Source organism: Ctenopharyngodon idella, chromosome 20, assembly GCF_019924925.1.
Source record: "Ctenopharyngodon idella isolate HZGC_01 chromosome 20, HZGC01, whole genome shotgun sequence".
Lineage (NCBI taxonomy): Eukaryota > Metazoa > Chordata > Actinopteri > Cypriniformes > Xenocyprididae > Ctenopharyngodon > Ctenopharyngodon idella.
In genome coordinates, this window is record NC_067239.1 from 30,805,195 (window position 1) to 30,825,024 (window position 19,830).

General features: G+C 34.9%; 1 protein-coding gene across 3 annotated transcripts; it reads right to left on the minus strand.

The window, feature by feature from the left end:
- Nucleotides 1-906: 906 nt before the first annotated feature.
- On the minus strand, nucleotides 907-18,865 carry rbm25b (RNA binding motif protein 25b). 3 transcript variants are annotated; one of them, XM_051874659.1, is made up of 19 exons: nucleotides 18,757-18,865; nucleotides 17,759-17,882; nucleotides 16,976-17,025; nucleotides 15,594-15,764; nucleotides 14,613-14,670; nucleotides 14,333-14,499; nucleotides 13,956-14,141; nucleotides 12,657-12,740; nucleotides 9,098-9,369; nucleotides 7,137-7,190; nucleotides 5,677-5,803; nucleotides 5,483-5,572; nucleotides 5,318-5,391; nucleotides 4,845-4,995; nucleotides 3,880-4,273; nucleotides 2,750-3,042; nucleotides 2,547-2,645; nucleotides 1,659-1,706; nucleotides 907-1,568 (listed from the first exon to the last, which is right to left on the minus strand). In XM_051874659.1, exons 2-19 carry the CDS (start codon nucleotides 17,862-17,864, stop codon nucleotides 1,476-1,478), a joined length of 2,517 nt encoding a protein of 838 aa, XP_051730619.1. In that variant the 5' UTR covers nucleotides 17,865-17,882; nucleotides 18,757-18,865; the 3' UTR covers nucleotides 907-1,475. The 3 variants fall into 3 exon arrangements, with proteins under 3 accessions (XP_051730619.1, XP_051730620.1, XP_051730621.1); XM_051874660.1 differs by lacking the exon at nucleotides 18,757-18,865 and adding an exon at nucleotides 18,608-18,625; XM_051874661.1 differs by lacking the exon at nucleotides 7,137-7,190.
- Nucleotides 18,866-19,830: the final 965 nt, after the last annotated feature.

The following is a 19,830-nucleotide window of genomic DNA, read 5'->3' on the forward strand; positions in this document are numbered from 1 at the left end:
TGTTTTTCCTCAGCAAATATGATTAATAGCACTTAATTTTAAAGGTGCAATGTGTAAAATTTGTGAGGATCTATTGACAGAAATGCAATATAATATACATAACTATGTTTCAGTGGTGTATAAAGACCTTACATGTTATGAACCGTTATGTTTTTATTACCTTAGAATGAGCCATTTCTATCTCATACACCGCGGGTTCCCCCTCCATGCGCCGACATGTTTCTACAGCAGCCCCAAACGGACAAACACTCTACAGAGCGCGTTTCGTCACTATGTTGTTGTTCTTCTAAATCGTTTGTTATTAGAGGCAGCTTGCATCATCACTATGTGGAATATGCACAAAGCAGTAGTAGTAGTAATCGTCATCTGGTTTATTAGAAGCAGAGACCATTCTTTGTTAGAAGAAACCTCATTGCTTCACTTTGCGGTCTCAGACGACGATATCTTTGTGTTGTGTCGGCCAGAAGGCCACCGTAGCATTGCACCTGTAAATTAATCGGCATTGCTTGAGAGCCCCAATGGTTACTCAGTATTTACTTATATAAATTATAAAACCACTTATGGGTGAGAACATTTTATGTTAAATTCATTGTCAATTCTAAGTAACACTAAAAACCTGGATATTAATGACCTGAACTAATTAAAAACACTGCAAATTTTTCCACTGCAAAATTTGTTGGGAATTTTTTTATCTTTTTAAAGTGACAAAGTACAAATCCAAACTAATGTATACTAATCAAGTATATTACACCCTTTAAAATAACACACGCAAAGTAAATTTTTAACACGTTAATATTCAAGAGTTTTAATTTTACTGTTGCTGAATTGTGGCCTCTAGCTCCCAAGTAATTAACATGCCGCTTCAAAGCTGAAACCAGGGCAGAACACAGTAAAATGCACACAAAATGATTTTACTAAAAAAAAAAAAAAAAGTCACTTTTATTCAAAACACATCCACTGATAAGTACAAAAACAAAGACAATCGTTTTCATGTAATTCAGTTTAGCGAGAGACCTTCTGAACAGTGTGGGGTCCAATCAACTGGTTTTGTTTTAGCGAAACAACTGGGGAAAACTCTTTGGTACGGTTGGTGAGGGCGACCAAAAGAACAGAAATGGTAAAATCACAACCCGGACGTGATTGGCAATCAATACAGTAAGAATTTACAATGGGTACTCACAGGAAGAACCGCTAACTGGGCAAGATGACGCTACACTGAAGATGGATTCAACAGGAAGGCCCTGAGAAATCAAACCTCTTCCTCTCGGTAGATAAAAACAGACGTTTAGAGTCGGTGCTCGCGGCTGCCGCAGTCTTGTGGAGGCGTCTGGGACGTGAGAAATGAAACGGCTCAATATTTATTAACTCCAAAGTTTGGAAATGGTCTGAGTTTCCCAAGTTGTTTTTAAACCTAGATGAGCTGTCCAGCCCAAACGGGAAGTAAAAAGCAAAGTTCATTTGCATTCAATGCTTGTTCATTTCCCAAGTCCAATCTTCTTGGCTTCAGTTTCATAAATCAATAGCCTCCACATTTTAACTATGAAGACCTCGGCCTCTTCATCCAGCACCTGAGGAGACAAGGGAAAATAGTTAGATAATGTGATCAGTCATAACGACACCATTGGAGTCTACAAAATGCTGCGTAAGTCTAAACTTACCATCGCAACGTCATCTAAGATCCCTTGTGGTGTACTGTGGGCCATCACCTGAGAAGAAACAGCAGCAGTCGTTCTTAAAGACTTATTGATTCATCTGGACGTCACTTTGGATAAAAGCGTCTGATAAATGAATAAATGATCTAGTACAGAGCAATTACTGAGATTTAAATCAACTCGTTCAGAACGTGTCACAATAACAATGTCACAATCAACACAAGACCATCCACATTTTCTTAACACTTGTTACTCATTTTATATGTCAAGAGTACAGCCAATCATATCAATTCTTGTACAGATAGAACTATGAAGTCTTAAAGGTACATCAGAAAGATTGGCCGTTTAACTCTTTCCCTGCCATTGACTGAAGTTTAGGTCATTTATGACGCAACGTTTTCCCATCATCGACGGAATTTTCCAGCAATCCATGTTTTCACTGCGGTTATACAGTAGGGGGCGATATTAAGCATCTTCTGATATGGTAAAGAATCTCCAGATCCAGAAACAACATTTATTCACAAATGGTGGCAAAAACCTGTCAAGAAACCTTAGAAACACCTACTGTAAAAAAGTTGCACTCCAATTATCTTTGTTTTGTTTACATTTTACAAGAAAATACTATTTCAGTCTTTCTACTTTGAAATTTCATGTTTAATTCAATGCGTTACTTTGTAATTATGTCTGAAGTTTACTAACAATTTCTGAATGAACAAATAGTTTCAAAGTATATCCTACACCAATTTTATTTCAGTGTAGAATTTAGCCATTTTGATTGGTCTTCAATTTCACTTGAAATGGTCTTAAAATGTATGCACAATCATTCTGAAAGAAAATAAAAATGTAGCCATTATACCTTCAGTGCTCGGACTCTAATGAAGAAAACGGCCTTACCTTGGAGCAAACAAAGTCAACTAATGTGGCTTCTTCTTCACCAATGTACTCCACAATCTTCTTATTGATCCATGGTCGAATACGCTTCTCCATAAGTGTCTGTGAATGGTGGGGATATTCAAAAACACCAGTTATACAACATTAAAACACAGCTGGACAAATAAGCAGCAACACCTCCATAGAACGACAAACATCACTCTTACCGTGTCGACGACGGACCAGTCGAGCGGGTAGTTGAAGAGCTCTGGTTTGGCAGTGGGAATCTTCTCGATCAGACTCTTGATGTGTTTGCGCTTCTCTTCCGTATTGACTCCTTTGCCGCCGCCCACCACACCCAAGTCTGCTCCCTTCTCCTCATCCTCATAGTCTAAAGGCACCAGCTTCCTTTTCCGAGGTGCCTCGTCCACCTCATCGTCGTCAAAGCGGTTAAAGACGCTTTCCACCGGCAGCTTCTTCCGTTTGGCTACACTGGGCTGTCCCGGGCTACCGGATGAACCTTACGATGGGATAAAAACAAACATTTATTTACATATTTGCTTTATACAATGCGGCTTGCTTCAAAGCAGCTTTACAGTAATAAACAAGAAAATAACAGCATTAATTTTGCAAAGTTCAGCTGTAAATCAGCACTAAAAAGACAATAGTGTCATTATTCAGCTCAATTCAGTTCAGTGTTGATTCAGTTTGGATCAATAACAGTGTGAATGTTAGCAATGTTGCATATTTCATTAGTTATGAAGCGAACTCAGTTCAACTAAAGCAGCTCTATAGAAGAAAATAGTCGTCATTCATCACAATAACTGTATTGATTCAATTCATCAATTGAATTTATCAATTATGAAACATCAATTCAGATATTAAGCAGTATAATATAAGTTTACAGACTTATAAATAAAACATAAAAGTAAAAAAAAAAAATTTAAATACTATATTTGAGTAACTTATTTTTCATTAATTAAACAAAAATCTGTTTAAAAATAAAATTTCATTTAAATACTATATTTGAATATATTTATTAATATATTTTTCATAAAAAAAAAAAAAAAATCATTTAAAAATTAAATGTATTCAAACAGTATTTAAATTTATTTTTTTATTTTGTTTTTAATAAAAATATTAATGCTATTATCATCTGTTAAATAACAGTGTTGATGCAACAAAATTAATTAATTATGAAACTAAGTCAATTCAGATATAAAGCAGCTCTACAGAAGATTTGTTTTCATCCAATAGTGTCAGTGCAGGATATTATGTGAAAACTGAGCTAAGAACTAGTTTTATTTGTTATTGGCCATAACATCCTGATCCAAAACTTTTCTGAAATCAAACTCACCTAGTTTGAGGCTAAGGCCGATCTTGGGGCGGTTCTCATCCTGGAGCTGGACCTCTGGTGGCGAGTTCTCGTGAGGGATGATTATGCCGCAGGGCGACTCTTCTCTGGGCGTGTTGGGAGTGGCGTTACCGCTGGCTGAAGACACTGAGGGGGCGGCCATGATGGGCCGCATGGTGGGTTTGAGGCAGGGCTTAGACTCCTCTTCATCCTCTAGATCCTCCCCTTCCTCTACATCATCATCAGAGGGGATGTGAGCATGAGTTTCTACGGGTACCTTACGCCGATCTCGATCCCTGCCTCGGTCTCGCTCTTCTCGAGTGGGTTTGTGTTCCCTCTCCTCCTCAGGCTCAGGCTTCACGGGCGGCTGACGTAAACGTTCTGCCTCTTCCTCCATCTGATCAACACACACAAAAGAAAAATATAAATTTTTTTAAATTTAAAAAAAAAAAAAAAAAATCAGTAAGATATGAAACAGAAGAGAGCACAACAGTGACCAGTTTGGTTCCAGAAGTACTAAGAAAGCTCTAAGCCACAAAACACATAAAATTACTGACTCATTATGAATAAAATATACTAAAAAATTGAAAAACATAAAAATTTTTAAAAAATTATAAAATAATTCCTTTAAATATTATTTCAAAAAAGTATTTTTTTTTTTTCATAAATAAAATTACATAAAATAATTTCAAAAAATATATTCAAATTAATTATTTTTTTTAAATGGTTATTATATTATCAGTATGTTATTAAATAAACGTAAAAATAAATATATTCAAATATAGTATTTAATTTATATTTTCATAAAAATTAAATGAAATCATTCATTTAAATAGTATATTTGAATATTTATTTTTTAATTTATATTAAATATATTTAAATAAATAAATGAATATAAATATATTTGAAGTATATTTGTAAAACAGAAGTAAGAGAGTGACTCTGGAACAGTCCAGTCGTGGACTCACCCTGCGCAGCTCAGCGTCTGGATCAGGATGTCCTTCTGCTAGCAGCCTCTGTCTGATCTCCTCCAGCTCTTCCTTCTCCCGTTTCCTGTCACGTTCATCCAGCTCCATCTCCTTCTCTCTGTCCCGCAGTCGCTTCTGAAGAGCGCTGCCCCTGCAGGCAAAGCAGAGTAACAGAAACCGTTTAGGTCACATCGAAATCTCATTATTTTTCAGATGATCTATTGCATACTGTACTCAAAAATGTCAAGAGATGGCTGAAATCACCAGATAAAATTGATATTACATTTCTGAGAATCAGTTCATGATGTTCATGGCATTAAATCTTTGTATTCTAGATATTCAATGTTTGAGTCCCTTAGCAAGTAAACTAGACAACCATCAGTTCATCAAGGTTATATGCTATTTCAGATCTATCTGCCTCTAGATGTTATGTCAAAAAGCAAATTATACACCAAGTGGCACACAGAACTCACTTGTAGTATTTTGGGTCGTCTCTGTCATCATCATAGTCTTCCAGAAACTCCTTTAGCCGTTTCCCTTCTTTAGCCTAAGAGGACATATACTTAATAAATATATTTTAGGCCAAATAGATTAGGCTGAATTGCTAATTTAAATACATTGAGAAAAAGTTGTTTAACCATTTCACGTCGGCGTTCCTCCTCACGCTCCGTCTCCTTGCTGTAGTCTCTGGCTTTCTTCCTCTCTCTGAGCTCCCAGTTCTTCAGACGCTGTTGACGACAGTAATTAAAGAAAATAAATAGTCTATCAAAACAGCTAATCATCCAATAATGTGATCAGACAGACTTAATACAGACAAAGAAAGATCACTCACCTCCTGATACGCCGCCTCTTTCTCTCGCAGCTTCCTCTCCAGTTTGCGCCGTTCGTATGCCTCTTCCTCATCTTCCTCACGATCGCGCTTCTTCTCCTTATCTCGGTCTCTATCGCGACTCTGTTCTCTGAAAGTAGACAACACCCAATCGCATGTAATGTGAGACAATTACTGTAGACACAGAACTTTTGTTTTTGACCCACTATATCTGAATATTTTGGCATATGTATTTTGAAGCTCTACAAAAAATATTATACAAAAAAAAGACTTTTTTTTTTTTAAATAAAATTATCATAAATACCTTTTAACAATCAGTGTGTGTGTGTGTGTATACACACATACATATATATATATATATATATATATATATATATATAACACACATATATACACACACACAAACAGTACCGGTCAAAGGTTTGGAAACATTACTATTTTTAATGTTTTTGAATGAAGTCTCTTATGCTCATCAAGCCTGCAGTTATTTAATCAAAAATACAGGAAAAAAACAGTAATATTGTGAAATATTATTACAATTTAAAATAATGGTTTTCTATTTTAATATACTTTAAAATATAATTTATTTCTGTGATGCAAAGTTGAATTTTCAGCATCATTACTCCAGTCTTCAGTGTCACATGATCCTTCAGAAATCATTCTAATATGCTGATTTGATACTCAGTTATTATCAATGTTGAAAACAGTTGTGTTGGAACCTATGATACTTTTTTGAGGATTCATTGATGAATAAAAGGTTAAAAAGAACAGCATTTATTCAAAATATAAATCTTTTCTAACAATATAAATCTTTACTATCACTTTACCAATTTAACACATCCATGCTGAATAAAAGTATTAATTTCTTTCAAAAAAAAGGAAAAAAAATTACTGACCCCAAACTTTTGAACAGTAGTGTATATTGTTACAAAAGATTTCTATTTTAAATAAATGCTGATATTTTTTAACTTTTTATTCATCAAAGAAAATTGTATCACAGGTTATAAAATAATATTAAGCAGCACAACTGTTTCCAACATTGATAATAAATCAGCTTATTAGAATGATTTCTGAAGGATCATGTGACACTGAAGACTGGAGTAATGATGCTGAAAATTCAGCTTTGCATCACAGAAATAAATTACATTTTAAAGTATATTAAAATAGAAAACCATTTTTTTAAATTGTAATAACATTTCACAATATTACTGTTTTTTCTGTATTTTTGATCAAATAACTGCAGGCTTGATGAGCATAAGAGACTTCGTTCAAAAACATTAAAAATAGTAATGTTTCCAAACTTTTGACCGGTACTGTATATATATATGAGAATGTGTGTGTGTGTGTGTGTGTGTGTGTGTGTGTGTGTGTGTGCGCGCGCGCGTGTGTGTGTGTGTGTGTGTGTGCGTGTGTGTATATATATGGGGTGTAACGGTACACAAACATGACTGTTCAGTACGTACCTCGGTATTGAAGTCACGGTTTGGTACGGGTTCGGTACATCAGTGGGGAGAAAACTAAACATAAAATTGCTTCTTTTTTATTAAACAGTGGTTTATCAAAATAAATTCAATTCAAAACTCTTTAAATAAATTCAATTATAATTAACATTTTCTTAAGGATAAATAATCTATCTCAGCTAACACTAAACTATATACAGGGAGCCCTTTCTTACACATTACTATAATTACATTACAATTAACAACAGAGCATAAACTATTAAATTCAGTTGCCATTTATTTTTAGCTATAATTTATCAACACTCAAAAAAAAAAAAAAAAAAAAAAAAAAGGGTAAATTGCACATAAGGCAGGTTTTGCATTAACTTCAAAATCTAATTATACAATTATTTTTCTACTTCATTTCTGAAACATGATCATTTACACAGTTACTGTCATAACTTGTTTAAGACAAATGTATTTAAACATTAAATAATTAAGACATTACTAACAGGTAAAGTAAATATAATGAATATATAAGCTAATATAGTGCATATATTTAGTGAAAAGTTAATTTCTCTAGTGAACTAACATGCTGTGGACACTGAATGACTTGCCTGAGGTAAATGTAATGCTACGTGAGATATTATTCTCAAGCTGTTTTATTGTTGTCTTTCTGCGGTTGAAACACTGGTTGAGAGACTATATGTAAACATATCTATGCATAGATCTTCTGTTCCTCTTCTTCTGCTCTTTTTCCTGTTATGGCAGTTAGCAAACAGCATTGCATTAGCACATGCGCCCCCTTCTGGACTGGAGTGTGGATCGCCTGTGACTGACTGCATTCGATGTCCTGACTGTACCGTGACGGTTCGGGACGAATATATGTACCGTTACACCATATTATATATTTATTTATATACACACACCTTTTAACAAGTTGTATATTCATAAAGCAATAATCATAAATAAAATGAGATAAATATAAATGACAAAATGTTAATATAAATATATATTAGGGCTGCACAATTAATCAAAATTAAAGCGAACGCAATTTGGCAAAGGCTGCATTTCTTTATGCACAGCTTGTCAGCGAAGCACGGATAAATGCAGTAGTTAATGTTGCTCCGTCTGAAAGCCAGAGGGCGCTCTGGCGCAGAAATTCCAAATATGCCCCGCAGAAGTACGACAACACACGTAGTTCCAGGAAATCCCTATGAGAATCATACTATCGCTGTAGCTGAATAAGCAGAAGATTGAAAAGCTTTGATTGATTAAACATGACTAATAAACACACGACTACGACAATATATGGTTTATCTGAGTTCTTCAAGCCTTCTCAGGTATTTTCATGATAATAAAGTATATTTATAATGCAATGCTAATCGACATAGCCTCTATCACTGTATAGAATACTATGAAATAATATGTTGTGTGCCTTATTCTGTGTAAGAAGCCACATCATCTCACAGAAGGATGTTATTTCAAACACTCATGTGACGTTATGAAGTGACATTATTAAAACATGTTCGTTGGACAAGAGGTTCATAAATGCTTCACGTTTGGAAAGATGCGTGCTGCTTTTTCAAATGCACGATATAAGTGGTTCAAACTCAGTGCTTTGAGATGGAGCAGCATTTACTACTGATCACAGAGCCATGCTTCACTGACAAGCTGCGCATTAAAATAAATCGCGGCCTTTGCGATTTCATAATCGCACTAAGCCAGATTTAAGAGCGATTTCGTGTTAATTGCAAGTAATCGTGCAGCCTTAATATATATTTATGAATAAATATCAAATATTCATAAATATAAATGTTGCTAAAGTTTTTTTAATGAATAAAAATATTAATAAATGTAAAAATACAAATTGTTAAAAGGTATTTTATATATAATTGAGCACTAGTGATAACTGATGGGAAAATTGGTGGAAACTGTGAAGGGAAACAAGACACAAACACTTGATCACGGGAGGTTTGGTGTACCTGGATCGACTGCGGTCTTCGCTGCGGTCACGACTTCTGTCCCTCTCCCAGTCTCTCTCCCTCTCACGCTCTTTCGTGCGCTCGCGGTCTCGATCTCTTTCTCTCTCCCTCTCGCGTTCTCGCTCTCTCTCGCGCTGCTCCCTCTCTCGGTCCTTCTCCCGCTCACGGTCTCGGCGTTCGCGCTCCCTCTCACGCTCCTTGTCTCTCTCCTTACGTTCGCGCTCCAGCTCTTGCCTCTCCTTCTCTCTCTTCCCCTTTTCTTCTTCCAATTTCTGTAGGAAAACGGGGAGGTAAGTTTTCAGATTAGCGACTACTCATGCACAAGATGACTACATAACACTATAACTTTATGAGGAAGTGGTTTACAGTCCCTGCCATTCACATATTAACACATATAAAGAGACCAAAAGTCTAAGACCAGTAGAGAAAATTATTAAAATTAACATTTTTTTTTAACAAACACGTTGAATTATAAATTATATTATCAGGACGAGTGAAAATTTGATTTGCAAAACAAACATGAATCTACATGATCAAAAATAAATAAATAAATAAATAAATAATGATCAAAAATCTATTTAATTAGTAACAGAATCTTAAAAGTGAAGTGTGAAATTTTGAATTTTAATTTTGAGTTGAATAAAAGGAAACTAAAATTTTGAATAAAAGGAAACCTGGAAACCACTTCTGAGATTCGACATTGCAAACAACTGAATTAGATGAGAAACAGTTGAGGGCGCTGTAATATCCTTCTCATCACATGATCAATAGAAAGAGGCTTCAATCCTTGTGAAACTAGTTGTTTGTGCACTTACAGGTGTTGACTAGCGACTCACAGTGCTTCCGTGGCCCTACAAGCCTTTATTGTTAGGCCTGGGAGGAAAAGCAGGTCAAAGGATTCACAAGGAAAAATACAGACTATTCTCTTTGCTTGCAACAATCTGACAAACAACTTCCAGACATTTTGAAAACGTTGTGACAGGAGCATTGCATACTGTATTTGTTAGATTTGTTTCTTTTTCTTTGCAGTTTCTCTGTGGTTTGGATAGAAAAGGCAACAAACGAAGGTGTAGAGACTGCTTACCCCACTGCAGATGACACGGGCCTCGGAGGATCTGACTGAGCGATTATGAAACGCACTGAAGTCCAGCATGACACCCACGGCTTTAGCCTCATTTCAACAGCTCTCACAGCGCAGTTTGCCAATATATCCATCTGGAGTGACATCTATCAACAGCTTCTACTTCCCAGAATACTAAAGTCCCCTGGATTAATTATAAATATAATTAAAAGAGTCTAATTTTACTACGAAACATGCTGAACTATTTCATAAGCGCTGAACCGTGGGTGTTATGCAACTCTGAACAGCAGCAGCAAATGAACATGTAGACAGGAGGTGAAGAAAGACAGGAAAATAAAATAAACTCCAGACACAGGCATCAAGCCGAAAACAATTACATAAACGTATTAAAAGGATGCTTTTAAATTGACTTTGATTCAAAGTGACGCTGCTTTTAAATAACATTTCTACTGGTGAATTTGGGTTGTGTTTAACAGGGAAACAAGACAGCATAAATCTTTAGATCAGTGAAATATCAGTTTATATCAAGTCTTCATTTATAACTGATATTATTACATTTAAAACTACTTACACATTTAAAATTATTGCTATGTGTTCTGAGTATTTTGTAGCATGTTCAACAGGTCCAATTTAATTTAAATAAAGCTGAAATAAAATAGATAGCAGATAAACAAACTAAACTAATAGTGCTGCCTTGGCAACTAAATGAAAAAATATGTTTAAGTTGAAGTACTAAATATGCTAATTTACTAAAACCAAAAATAAATGAAAGCTAAATAGAAATATAAACAATAATAATAAAAATTAAAAGGCACATAAAATTCCTAAAGCTTAAACTAAAATAAATTAAAAATATATAAAATAAAATAATCTAATTTAAAATTATTAATAAATACTTGGCCCTGAACTTCAGTTTTTGACCCACAAATTATTATTATTTTTTAAATATTATATACAGTACCTGTCAAAAGTTTGTAAACATTGCAATTTGTTAATGTTTTTTAAATAATTTTCTTCTGCTCACCAAGGCTGTATTTATTGTGAGAAGTGAGAAATGAATACTTTTATTCAGCAAGGGCACATTACATTGATCAAAAGTGACAGTTTATAAATGTTAAAAAAAGATTTCTATTTAATAAATGCTTTAATAAATGCAAATAAATGCTGTTAATTTAACTTTCTATTTATTAAAGAATCCTGAAAAAATGTGTTGCAGTTTCCACAAAAATATGAAGCAGCAAAAACTGTTTTCAACATTGATAATCAGCAAATCAGCCTATTAGAATGATTTCTGAAGGATCATGTGACACTGAAGACTGGAGTAATGATGAAAATTCAGCTATGGGACTTTTTGCAATTGTAATTGTAATTCTGATCAGCTAGAAACTCAAAACTGCATGATTGGAGGAATCATTCATCTTATGCACAACTGGTGCGAGACGGATGATGTGTTGAAGTTAAATACTTAGTGTTTAGGATACTTCATAAATTAGATGTTAGCTGCTATTTACTGTATTCGCCAAATGGGTTTTTATAGTAATTCTGTGTGACTTTAGCCGTACAAAATGTGAGAATACAAAAAAAAAAAAAGAGAAAGAATACTAAAAAAAGTAGACATTCAGTGAGCACACAAACACACTTAAACACTTAACAGGAAAAGAAAAGAGTGCAAGCAAGCAGGAATGAAGAGAGGTGCTGGCAGACTCAATCACAAAGCGAATTCATACCTGTAAAATCTTCAGAAAGTCCGTGTGCTGTGGAGGGGCGCCCCCTACTTTCACAAGAGCCGAATGGGCCAAATCACTGTTATTCAAGTCAGCAGTATTTATTATAGCACCAACATCACTTTTACTAGCAGACCCACACAGGTTCACTGGCCGCCCATGTCTTAGAGAACCAGAAATATGTAGTTTACCAGCTTATCGCGTTCATAAGCACCGCAAAGTTGATTTCACACACACTTTTGACACCCCTTGATGTTATTTCGATATTAAAATCACCCCGAATGAGCAAAAGCTGCTATCAAAACGAGTCGGTGCAGTTGCCCCTGTGCGAGTCCTCCTGAAGGGGGCGCCCGGTACAAGTAGAGATAAATGGAAAGCTCATACTTACATCCTATCCTTGCAACTTTTTCCAAAGCTGTGAGATTCATCTTGGTTTAGTTCACCATATGATCTCTATCATAATGGTGGGGTTTAATGAATAGATTAGCTTTTAGGTAAGTGCACAGAACGTCCATGCATTGTATGTGTGACTACATTTCCCACCCTTAACATGGAGGCCACACTACAGTTTACAGTGCTAAAAATGCTCTGGACTCAAATGAGGCCTAATTTCTGCTCTATATCAAATTAAATCTTAAATGTAATCAAGGTTTTGCTGTAATCTTATTCATGCTGGTATGTTGTCAAACTAAACTAGGTGTAAGAGGCTGTTGTGCTCTACCTGTGATATGGAGTAAATTAGCATGTATTTTACCTTATGGGTATCGCGGAATTTGTTGATCTCCCTGGAAATCAAATCTCTTTTGTCATCTTCCATTTCCATGGCATTGATGTCATCCTAAACAGGAAATGGAAAACATGGTTAACCTGCGACCTTATCTACTTATATGACTGACATTATGGAAGGCAAATGTGTGGCGATCACTTCTTATGTTTTCGGAAGAAGTCTCTGACATTTGATCAAAAGGGAAATATGGTTTTCTATTTTAAATTTAAAAAAAAAAAAAAATGTAATTTATTCCTGTGATCAAAGCTGAATTTTCAGCATCATTACTCCAGTCTTCAGTGTCACATGATCCTTCAGAAATCATTCTAATATGCTGATTTGAAGGAATAAATTACATTTTAAAATATTAATTTATAAAATGGGTCATTCCGTGTCAAATTAACCAGTTTTCGGAAACTTACGGATTAAATTTTCGATTTTGTTAATATTTTTTCTGAAGAAAGACAAATATAAATAGCGATGAAAGCCAAAATATTAAATGTCATGAATGTATATTGACTGAGTAATACACTATTTTGTAGAGGGGGGGGTCAAAATGACACATTTGGTTTTTGACCATTGAATATGGGTAAAATTCAACAAATTAAACATGGAGCTGCATTGAGATCCCCATATCTATGGGAATGAACTATATAGGGCCTTGAAAATTAAAATTTTAAAAGAAAAGTTTGTTTAGAACCAGAATCTAAAATCATATTGAGATTTTTAATACTTTTAGAGTTACATGCATGCAAACTTTGGAAAAGGAATATTTATGGCATTAAGACAGGCATGCTCTACGCAATTGTGTTGATAGAAAAAAAAACTAGATACATTTCTATTTTCAACATTATTTGTACTTCAGATATTCCTCTGTAAAAGAAAAAAGTATCAGCTGTGTGCAAAGTGACCCACATTTGATTTTCGACCACTAAAAATGTGCACAATTGACCAGTTTACTCAGGAAGCCGCATTAAGATCTCCATATCTCTAGGATTTAACCATATAGGGCCTTTAAAATGAAGATACCAAAAGAAATGTTTGTTAAAAACCAAAATATAAAAAGATATTAAGATATCTTTAATACTTCTTAAATTACAGGCATGCAAACTTGGGGCCAAAACACAAGAAGTGCTTTTTGCCACTGTTGGCATATAATGAAACAAAGATTTACTAAAGTCAACAGATTTTACTAATAGACCTATAATAGGCTAATAGACCCATTGTAATTTGCCTCCAAATCTCAGGTGAAAATGGTCATTTTGACCAAAATGAACTAAAGCCAACCTCGCCCTTCTTGTCTCTCCTCTTTTTGCGGCGACTCGACTCATCGTCCTGTGATGGAGCATTGAGCTCGCTTGAGTACTCCCGGATCAGGCCATCAATAGCACCTTTAACAATTTGGTCCCGCTTCTTAGTTTCTTCATCCAGAACCTCCTCTTCCTCTTCACCAGCGTCCTCTGCCTTGCCATTCTGCCAGACACACAGAAGATCATAACTTACAAAATCACAAAATACCAGTGAAATTTCACAATTGTGGATATCATTTGCAAAATCTAACATGCAACTGAAAACACAAATACTCTTCCCAATAAGTAAACACTGTTTAACTAAACAGTACTTATTTTAGTATCAGTTTGATATCAAACTAGTATCATACTAACTCCATTTTCACTGGCGGTCTTCTTCTTTGCTTTCCACTCGTCGAGTTGTGCTTTGGTTTTGGCATCGACTTTGACCAGAAGTTTCTTTTCTCCAATCTGCAGCTCATGTAGCAGCCGTAGAGCTCGTAGAGTAGATTCTGGCTCTTTGTACTCACAGAAACCAAACGCTGAAAGCAAAAAAACAAAACAAATGTCTGTGAGTAGCCAGTCTGGCACTTTCACAACATACACAGCCATCAAACTGAGATTAATCGAGATCAGGTGTTAAAAACATATTTACCTTGGAGTTTCCCTGAGGCGCCTTGAACTCGTTTCCAGCTCAACACCAAACCACATTTCTGAAACACAATTGGTTATCGTCAATATGAATCAAACTAACACTAAGTATGAAATATAACTAAGAATTATTTCAATTTAGATTAAAACTCAAAACATTATCAAGTGAAACTTTTTCATCTCTGGTGCAAAGTTCTCTACATTGCTGAGTGCATAAGATATTGTTATTCTTTAAAGGGATAGTTTACCTAAAAATGAAAATTCTGTCATTAATTACTCACCCTCATGTCGTTCCAAACCCACAAGACTTTTGTTCATCTTCGGAACACAAATTAAGATATTTTTAATGAAATCTTCGCAATTTCTGTCCCTCCATTGACCACTTTGAAGCTTCAAAAAGTTCATAAAGAGTCATTTTACAAATCATAAAGAGATCGTAAAACTAATCCATAAGAATTGAGTGGTTTAGTCCAAATTTTCTGAAGAGACTCGATCACTTTATATGATGATCAGACTGAATTTAGGCTTATTCACATATAAACATTCATCAACTCACAAATCAGTTGTGGTAAACGGAAGCTCAAGGATCCTTGACATGCGAGAACCAATGAGGTTCATTCTCGTGTTACGCAGCACGTTTGAGCTTCCGCGAGAACCAATGAGGTTCATTCTCACGTCAAGCAGGTTCGGCTGAGCTTTTGTTTATGTTCGGTGATCAATGTTTATATGTGAATAAAAGCCTAAAATCAAACTGTTCATCATATAAAGCTATCGAGTCTCTTCAGAAAATTTGGACTAAACCACTCAATTCATATGGAGGGACAGAAAGCTCTCAGATTTCATCAAAAAGATCTTCAATTGTGTGCCAAAGATGAACGAAAGTCTTACGGGTTTGAAACGACATGAGGGTGAGTAAATAATGAATTTTCATTTTTGGGTGAACTATCCCTTTAAGAGTCAATGGAGCTGATGTGGTCATACTCACGGCCAGCAGCTGTCTGATGAGCATGTCAGAGGCTTTCTCAGAGATGTTCCCCACAAACACAGTGGTTGTGGGACCGCTGTTGTCATCGTCATCTTTTGCCCTAGCAGCCGCACTTTCCTTCCTGGGAGCAGGCATTTTACTAACCACAGACATCGTCGTGGGCACAAGAACCTGATACATCACATCACAGTTAATATGCAGCCATGTGACAAAAAAATGTGATTGTGATATAAAACTGGCACATGGATTCTCTCTGAAATACTGATTTAACAGTCCAGTGATTCAAGCATCCTTATGGCATATTTTGTGTAATAAAATGTTTTTTGTACAAACATATCGTCGCTGTGCGTCGGAAACCTTCTAAGTAACTAAACAACGCATTGTTATAGATGATATTGTGACTTTATATGTGGTCAAACACTTGCATGTGTCATTATATTTATTATATTTATAATAACATTTTACCAAAATCAAGCTCAAATGGAGTTACGAGGTTTTTGACCAGCAAATTTCAGACATACTTGTTTTATGCATCATTATAAAGGCTGCGTCTGAGGCAGTAAGTGCATCGCATTACGCTTTCATCAACTTACAAGTTATAAAGTTCATTGTAGCTATGTGGGTGCTCAGTTTTGTTTTTTTGATAGGGCCAAAATCTCATGTTATAAAAGATGAAGTGCTTTGCACAGGCTATTTAAGTATTGGCTATGACTCCATTACAAATGCTAGACTAAGACACTGCAAATACATAAAACATTAACCTATATATATTGTTCTTTATTTACCGTTGCATTGCAAACAAGCAGAGACCGTCCAAACTGCGTCCGCCACTTCATTCAAGATTCAAGAAGCGGGTGGAGTTATGAGGTTTGACCGACAGTTTGAGGATCCAATGGAGATACAAGGTTTAGTCACAAGCTCTTTTAAATACTTTTCAGTGGTTAAATATTTGCAAAACCCACAGACACACATAAAGGATGACTAATGGTAATGATTTATAAAAGTAAAATAAAATAAAAATGACGAAACATGGAGATACGAAGTTTCCGCCTAACAGCGACGATACGCAAGTAAATATTGCTGTTTATTACTCTGTATAATAAATATTATATATCATTGTTCCTTGTGTTATTTTATTGAAAAGCCTACCTTGTTTTAACTAGACTGTTACTGTCTTAGTTCTTCAGCATCAAACATTTTGAATTTACTTTGCAGCAATGAAAAAAACCACCCTTTAATCAAAATACTTCAGAAAAAAGTAAAAAAGAAATACTTTTTATAGTGGAAAATACTTACATACATTTAGACTTGAAACGACTAAACAACTAATACAAATTAATCTTTTTTTTTTTTTCATTTTCCCTATAATTAACAAATATTACCGTAGGGGCAGGAGTCATAATCCCCATGTGGACAGGAATCATTGGGGTTCCTAGGGGGTGAAAAAACTACATTAGAAAATATTCACCCTAATTTTAAATTGTCATACAAGTCACATATTATAATAATGTAAACTTGATATTTAAGCCAATTTAACATATAATAAGTTCACCCAGCAATTCACAGCAGAATTAAAAGATGTTTTATTTCTCAGAAACATTTGATCAGTCCAAAACGTAGTTGTCAAATTTGTCACAGTTTACAGTTTTATAAAAACTCACTGAACTCATGAATGCTTCCATTATAATTAACATTTACATTTTTGGTATATGCTTTTATCCAAAGCAACTTAAAGGGATAGTTCACCCAAAAATGAAAATTATGTCATCATTTACTCACCCTCAAGTTGTTCCAAACCTGTAAAAATTTCTTTGTTCTGTTAAACACAAAGGAAGATATTTTGAAGAAAGTTTGTAACCAGGCCGCTTTGGGGCACCATTGACTTCCATAGTAGGAAAAAAAAATACTATGGAAGTCAATGGTGCCCCAGAACTGTTGAGTTTCCCACATTCTTTAAAACATCTTCCTTTGTGTTCAACATTACAAAAAAATGTATACAAGTTTGAAACAACCTGAGGGTGAGTAAATGATGACAAAATTTTCATTTTTGGGTGAACTATCCCTTTAAGGTTTACATAGTGTTCCCTGTAAACTGAATCAATGACTTTGCCATTACTAACACAATGTCTACAGAAGGTCTGATATATCTAATTTATCTTAATTACCGGGAGGCATCGATGGTGGAAATCCAGCAAACTGTGGTGGAGGGATTCCTGGTGGCATCGTTGGGATGCCTATTTGTGGCCGGTTGAGATGAGGAGGGAAAGACATCTTGGGCAAAACACCCACCTTATACAGAAGAGAAACACACGTCATTAACAACTGTAAATAACAGGGGCTTGTCAATGATATGTCAAATATGTTTAGGCTGCTACGAAACACAGATCTTCTCTTAAGTTAGTTCTGCAATTCTCCTCATATTTTTAGTCTATATTACGATTACTTCACACAGATGCAATGAATGTGATTGAGTATAAAGCTGTTAAATTGTACATTTAACAGAGTAACAGCACATAATCAAACACCAAATAAGGCAAGCTTATTTGTCAACTCTAAATAAGCCAGAAATCGACCTGAAACCAGCTGAAAGGTCTGAAATAAACCTGAAATCAGTTGAAAAGTCTGAAATCACCCTGTCATAAATAAAAAAATCCTCTAAACAAGTAACAATAAACCTGCGAACAAGCTGAAAGTGCTGAAATGAACTTGAAATCACATGTAAAGACTGAAAATCAACCTTAAATGAGATTGAAGGACTGAAAACGAGTTTAGATTAACCGAAAGACCTGAAATCAGCGAAGTGGTCTTAAATCAATTCAAAGGCCGATTTCACATTGGTATAACGTCTCCCAATGTGACTAATCATTGACGTTAGCTACGCAAATAAACAGGTGTATGATAGCTAACGCGCTTAAGCGGTGAAATTAAGTTGCTTTTGTGGTATTTAATCATTTTAAACCAATAAATCAGACCGGTTTGTCAGAAAATAACAGCGGGAATCGTTTCAGTCATACCGGGTAACAGCTAGCCGCGAGCTAACGTTCACAAAAAGCCTTTATTTTGACCTCTCTCAACGAATTAATTCGTTTTATCAAAGTCTTGTGCGAGACAATGAAAATATGAACTCAAAAAGAAAACTAATAGCTTAATAAATATTACTCACTCAAATCAAATCGATAACAACTCGCTTCTCGCACGGAAAGTTCACCGGATCCGTGGTAAAAGCAACGAGCGATCGAACCTGCAGTTTCCGGTGAAATGGAATGCTGGGAAAAAAATAGGCAAGTTAAAAGACCTCTGATTACAAAACAGCACAATAAAATAAACAAATGACAAATTACAAGAAAATACAAAATCAGTACAACAACAAATCTTGATCTTGTTCAATGATTTTCAGCATATTTCATTTGTTACACAGAATAAGATTCAGGATGTACTTCATAAAAATGATAATAATGATGCATCTGTTGAGAGCATTAAAAGACTTAAAAGAATTAATCAAAAGAAAAACAACAATATAGCATGATGATAGTATTTAGTTAGCCTTCTTTTAATTGTAATAATTTGGCTAAATTGTTAATATTTATTCTAATTAATATTCACATTTGCAAAATATAAGTAATATGTAAACATTTGCAGATTAACACACATTACGTCCCTATAAATTGCTGTTCTATTATTGTTGTACTGTAGCAGAATTATTAATTAACTTCAAAGCTTTTATATTTGTATTAAATCAACTGCACATTAAATATGAACAGCTGCACAAAGAAAATGTACCAATTTAATCTCTGGGCGAATCTCACAAAACGGTCAATATATTTCAAGGTCAAATTTACCTCAAAATTAAGAACATTAAACGTTTTTTGTTTTTTCTTTTGAGACATCATTTCTAACAGTTTCTCTTTTGATCTTTTGATTTTGGGCTGAAATATAACCCGGACATTTCTTGTTCATATTCTCCCTTAAACTGCATTTGAGTGACAGGTGACGTCAACGAAGGCGGGATTTTCATGGAAAGTGCTGGAAAGAGACAAAGCGCCGCTAGTCATTACGCCTGATGTTCTTCCGATGCAAAACGTAGTGCGATCGATTATGCTTTATTATGTGCATTTCTTTCGCTACATTTCCTGACTATTTGACTATTTCATGTTTATTATGACAAAAAACTATTTTGAGAACGTGAGAATTGTATAAAGACCTTCCTATCAGTGAAGTACATATTTTGCGCGCATCT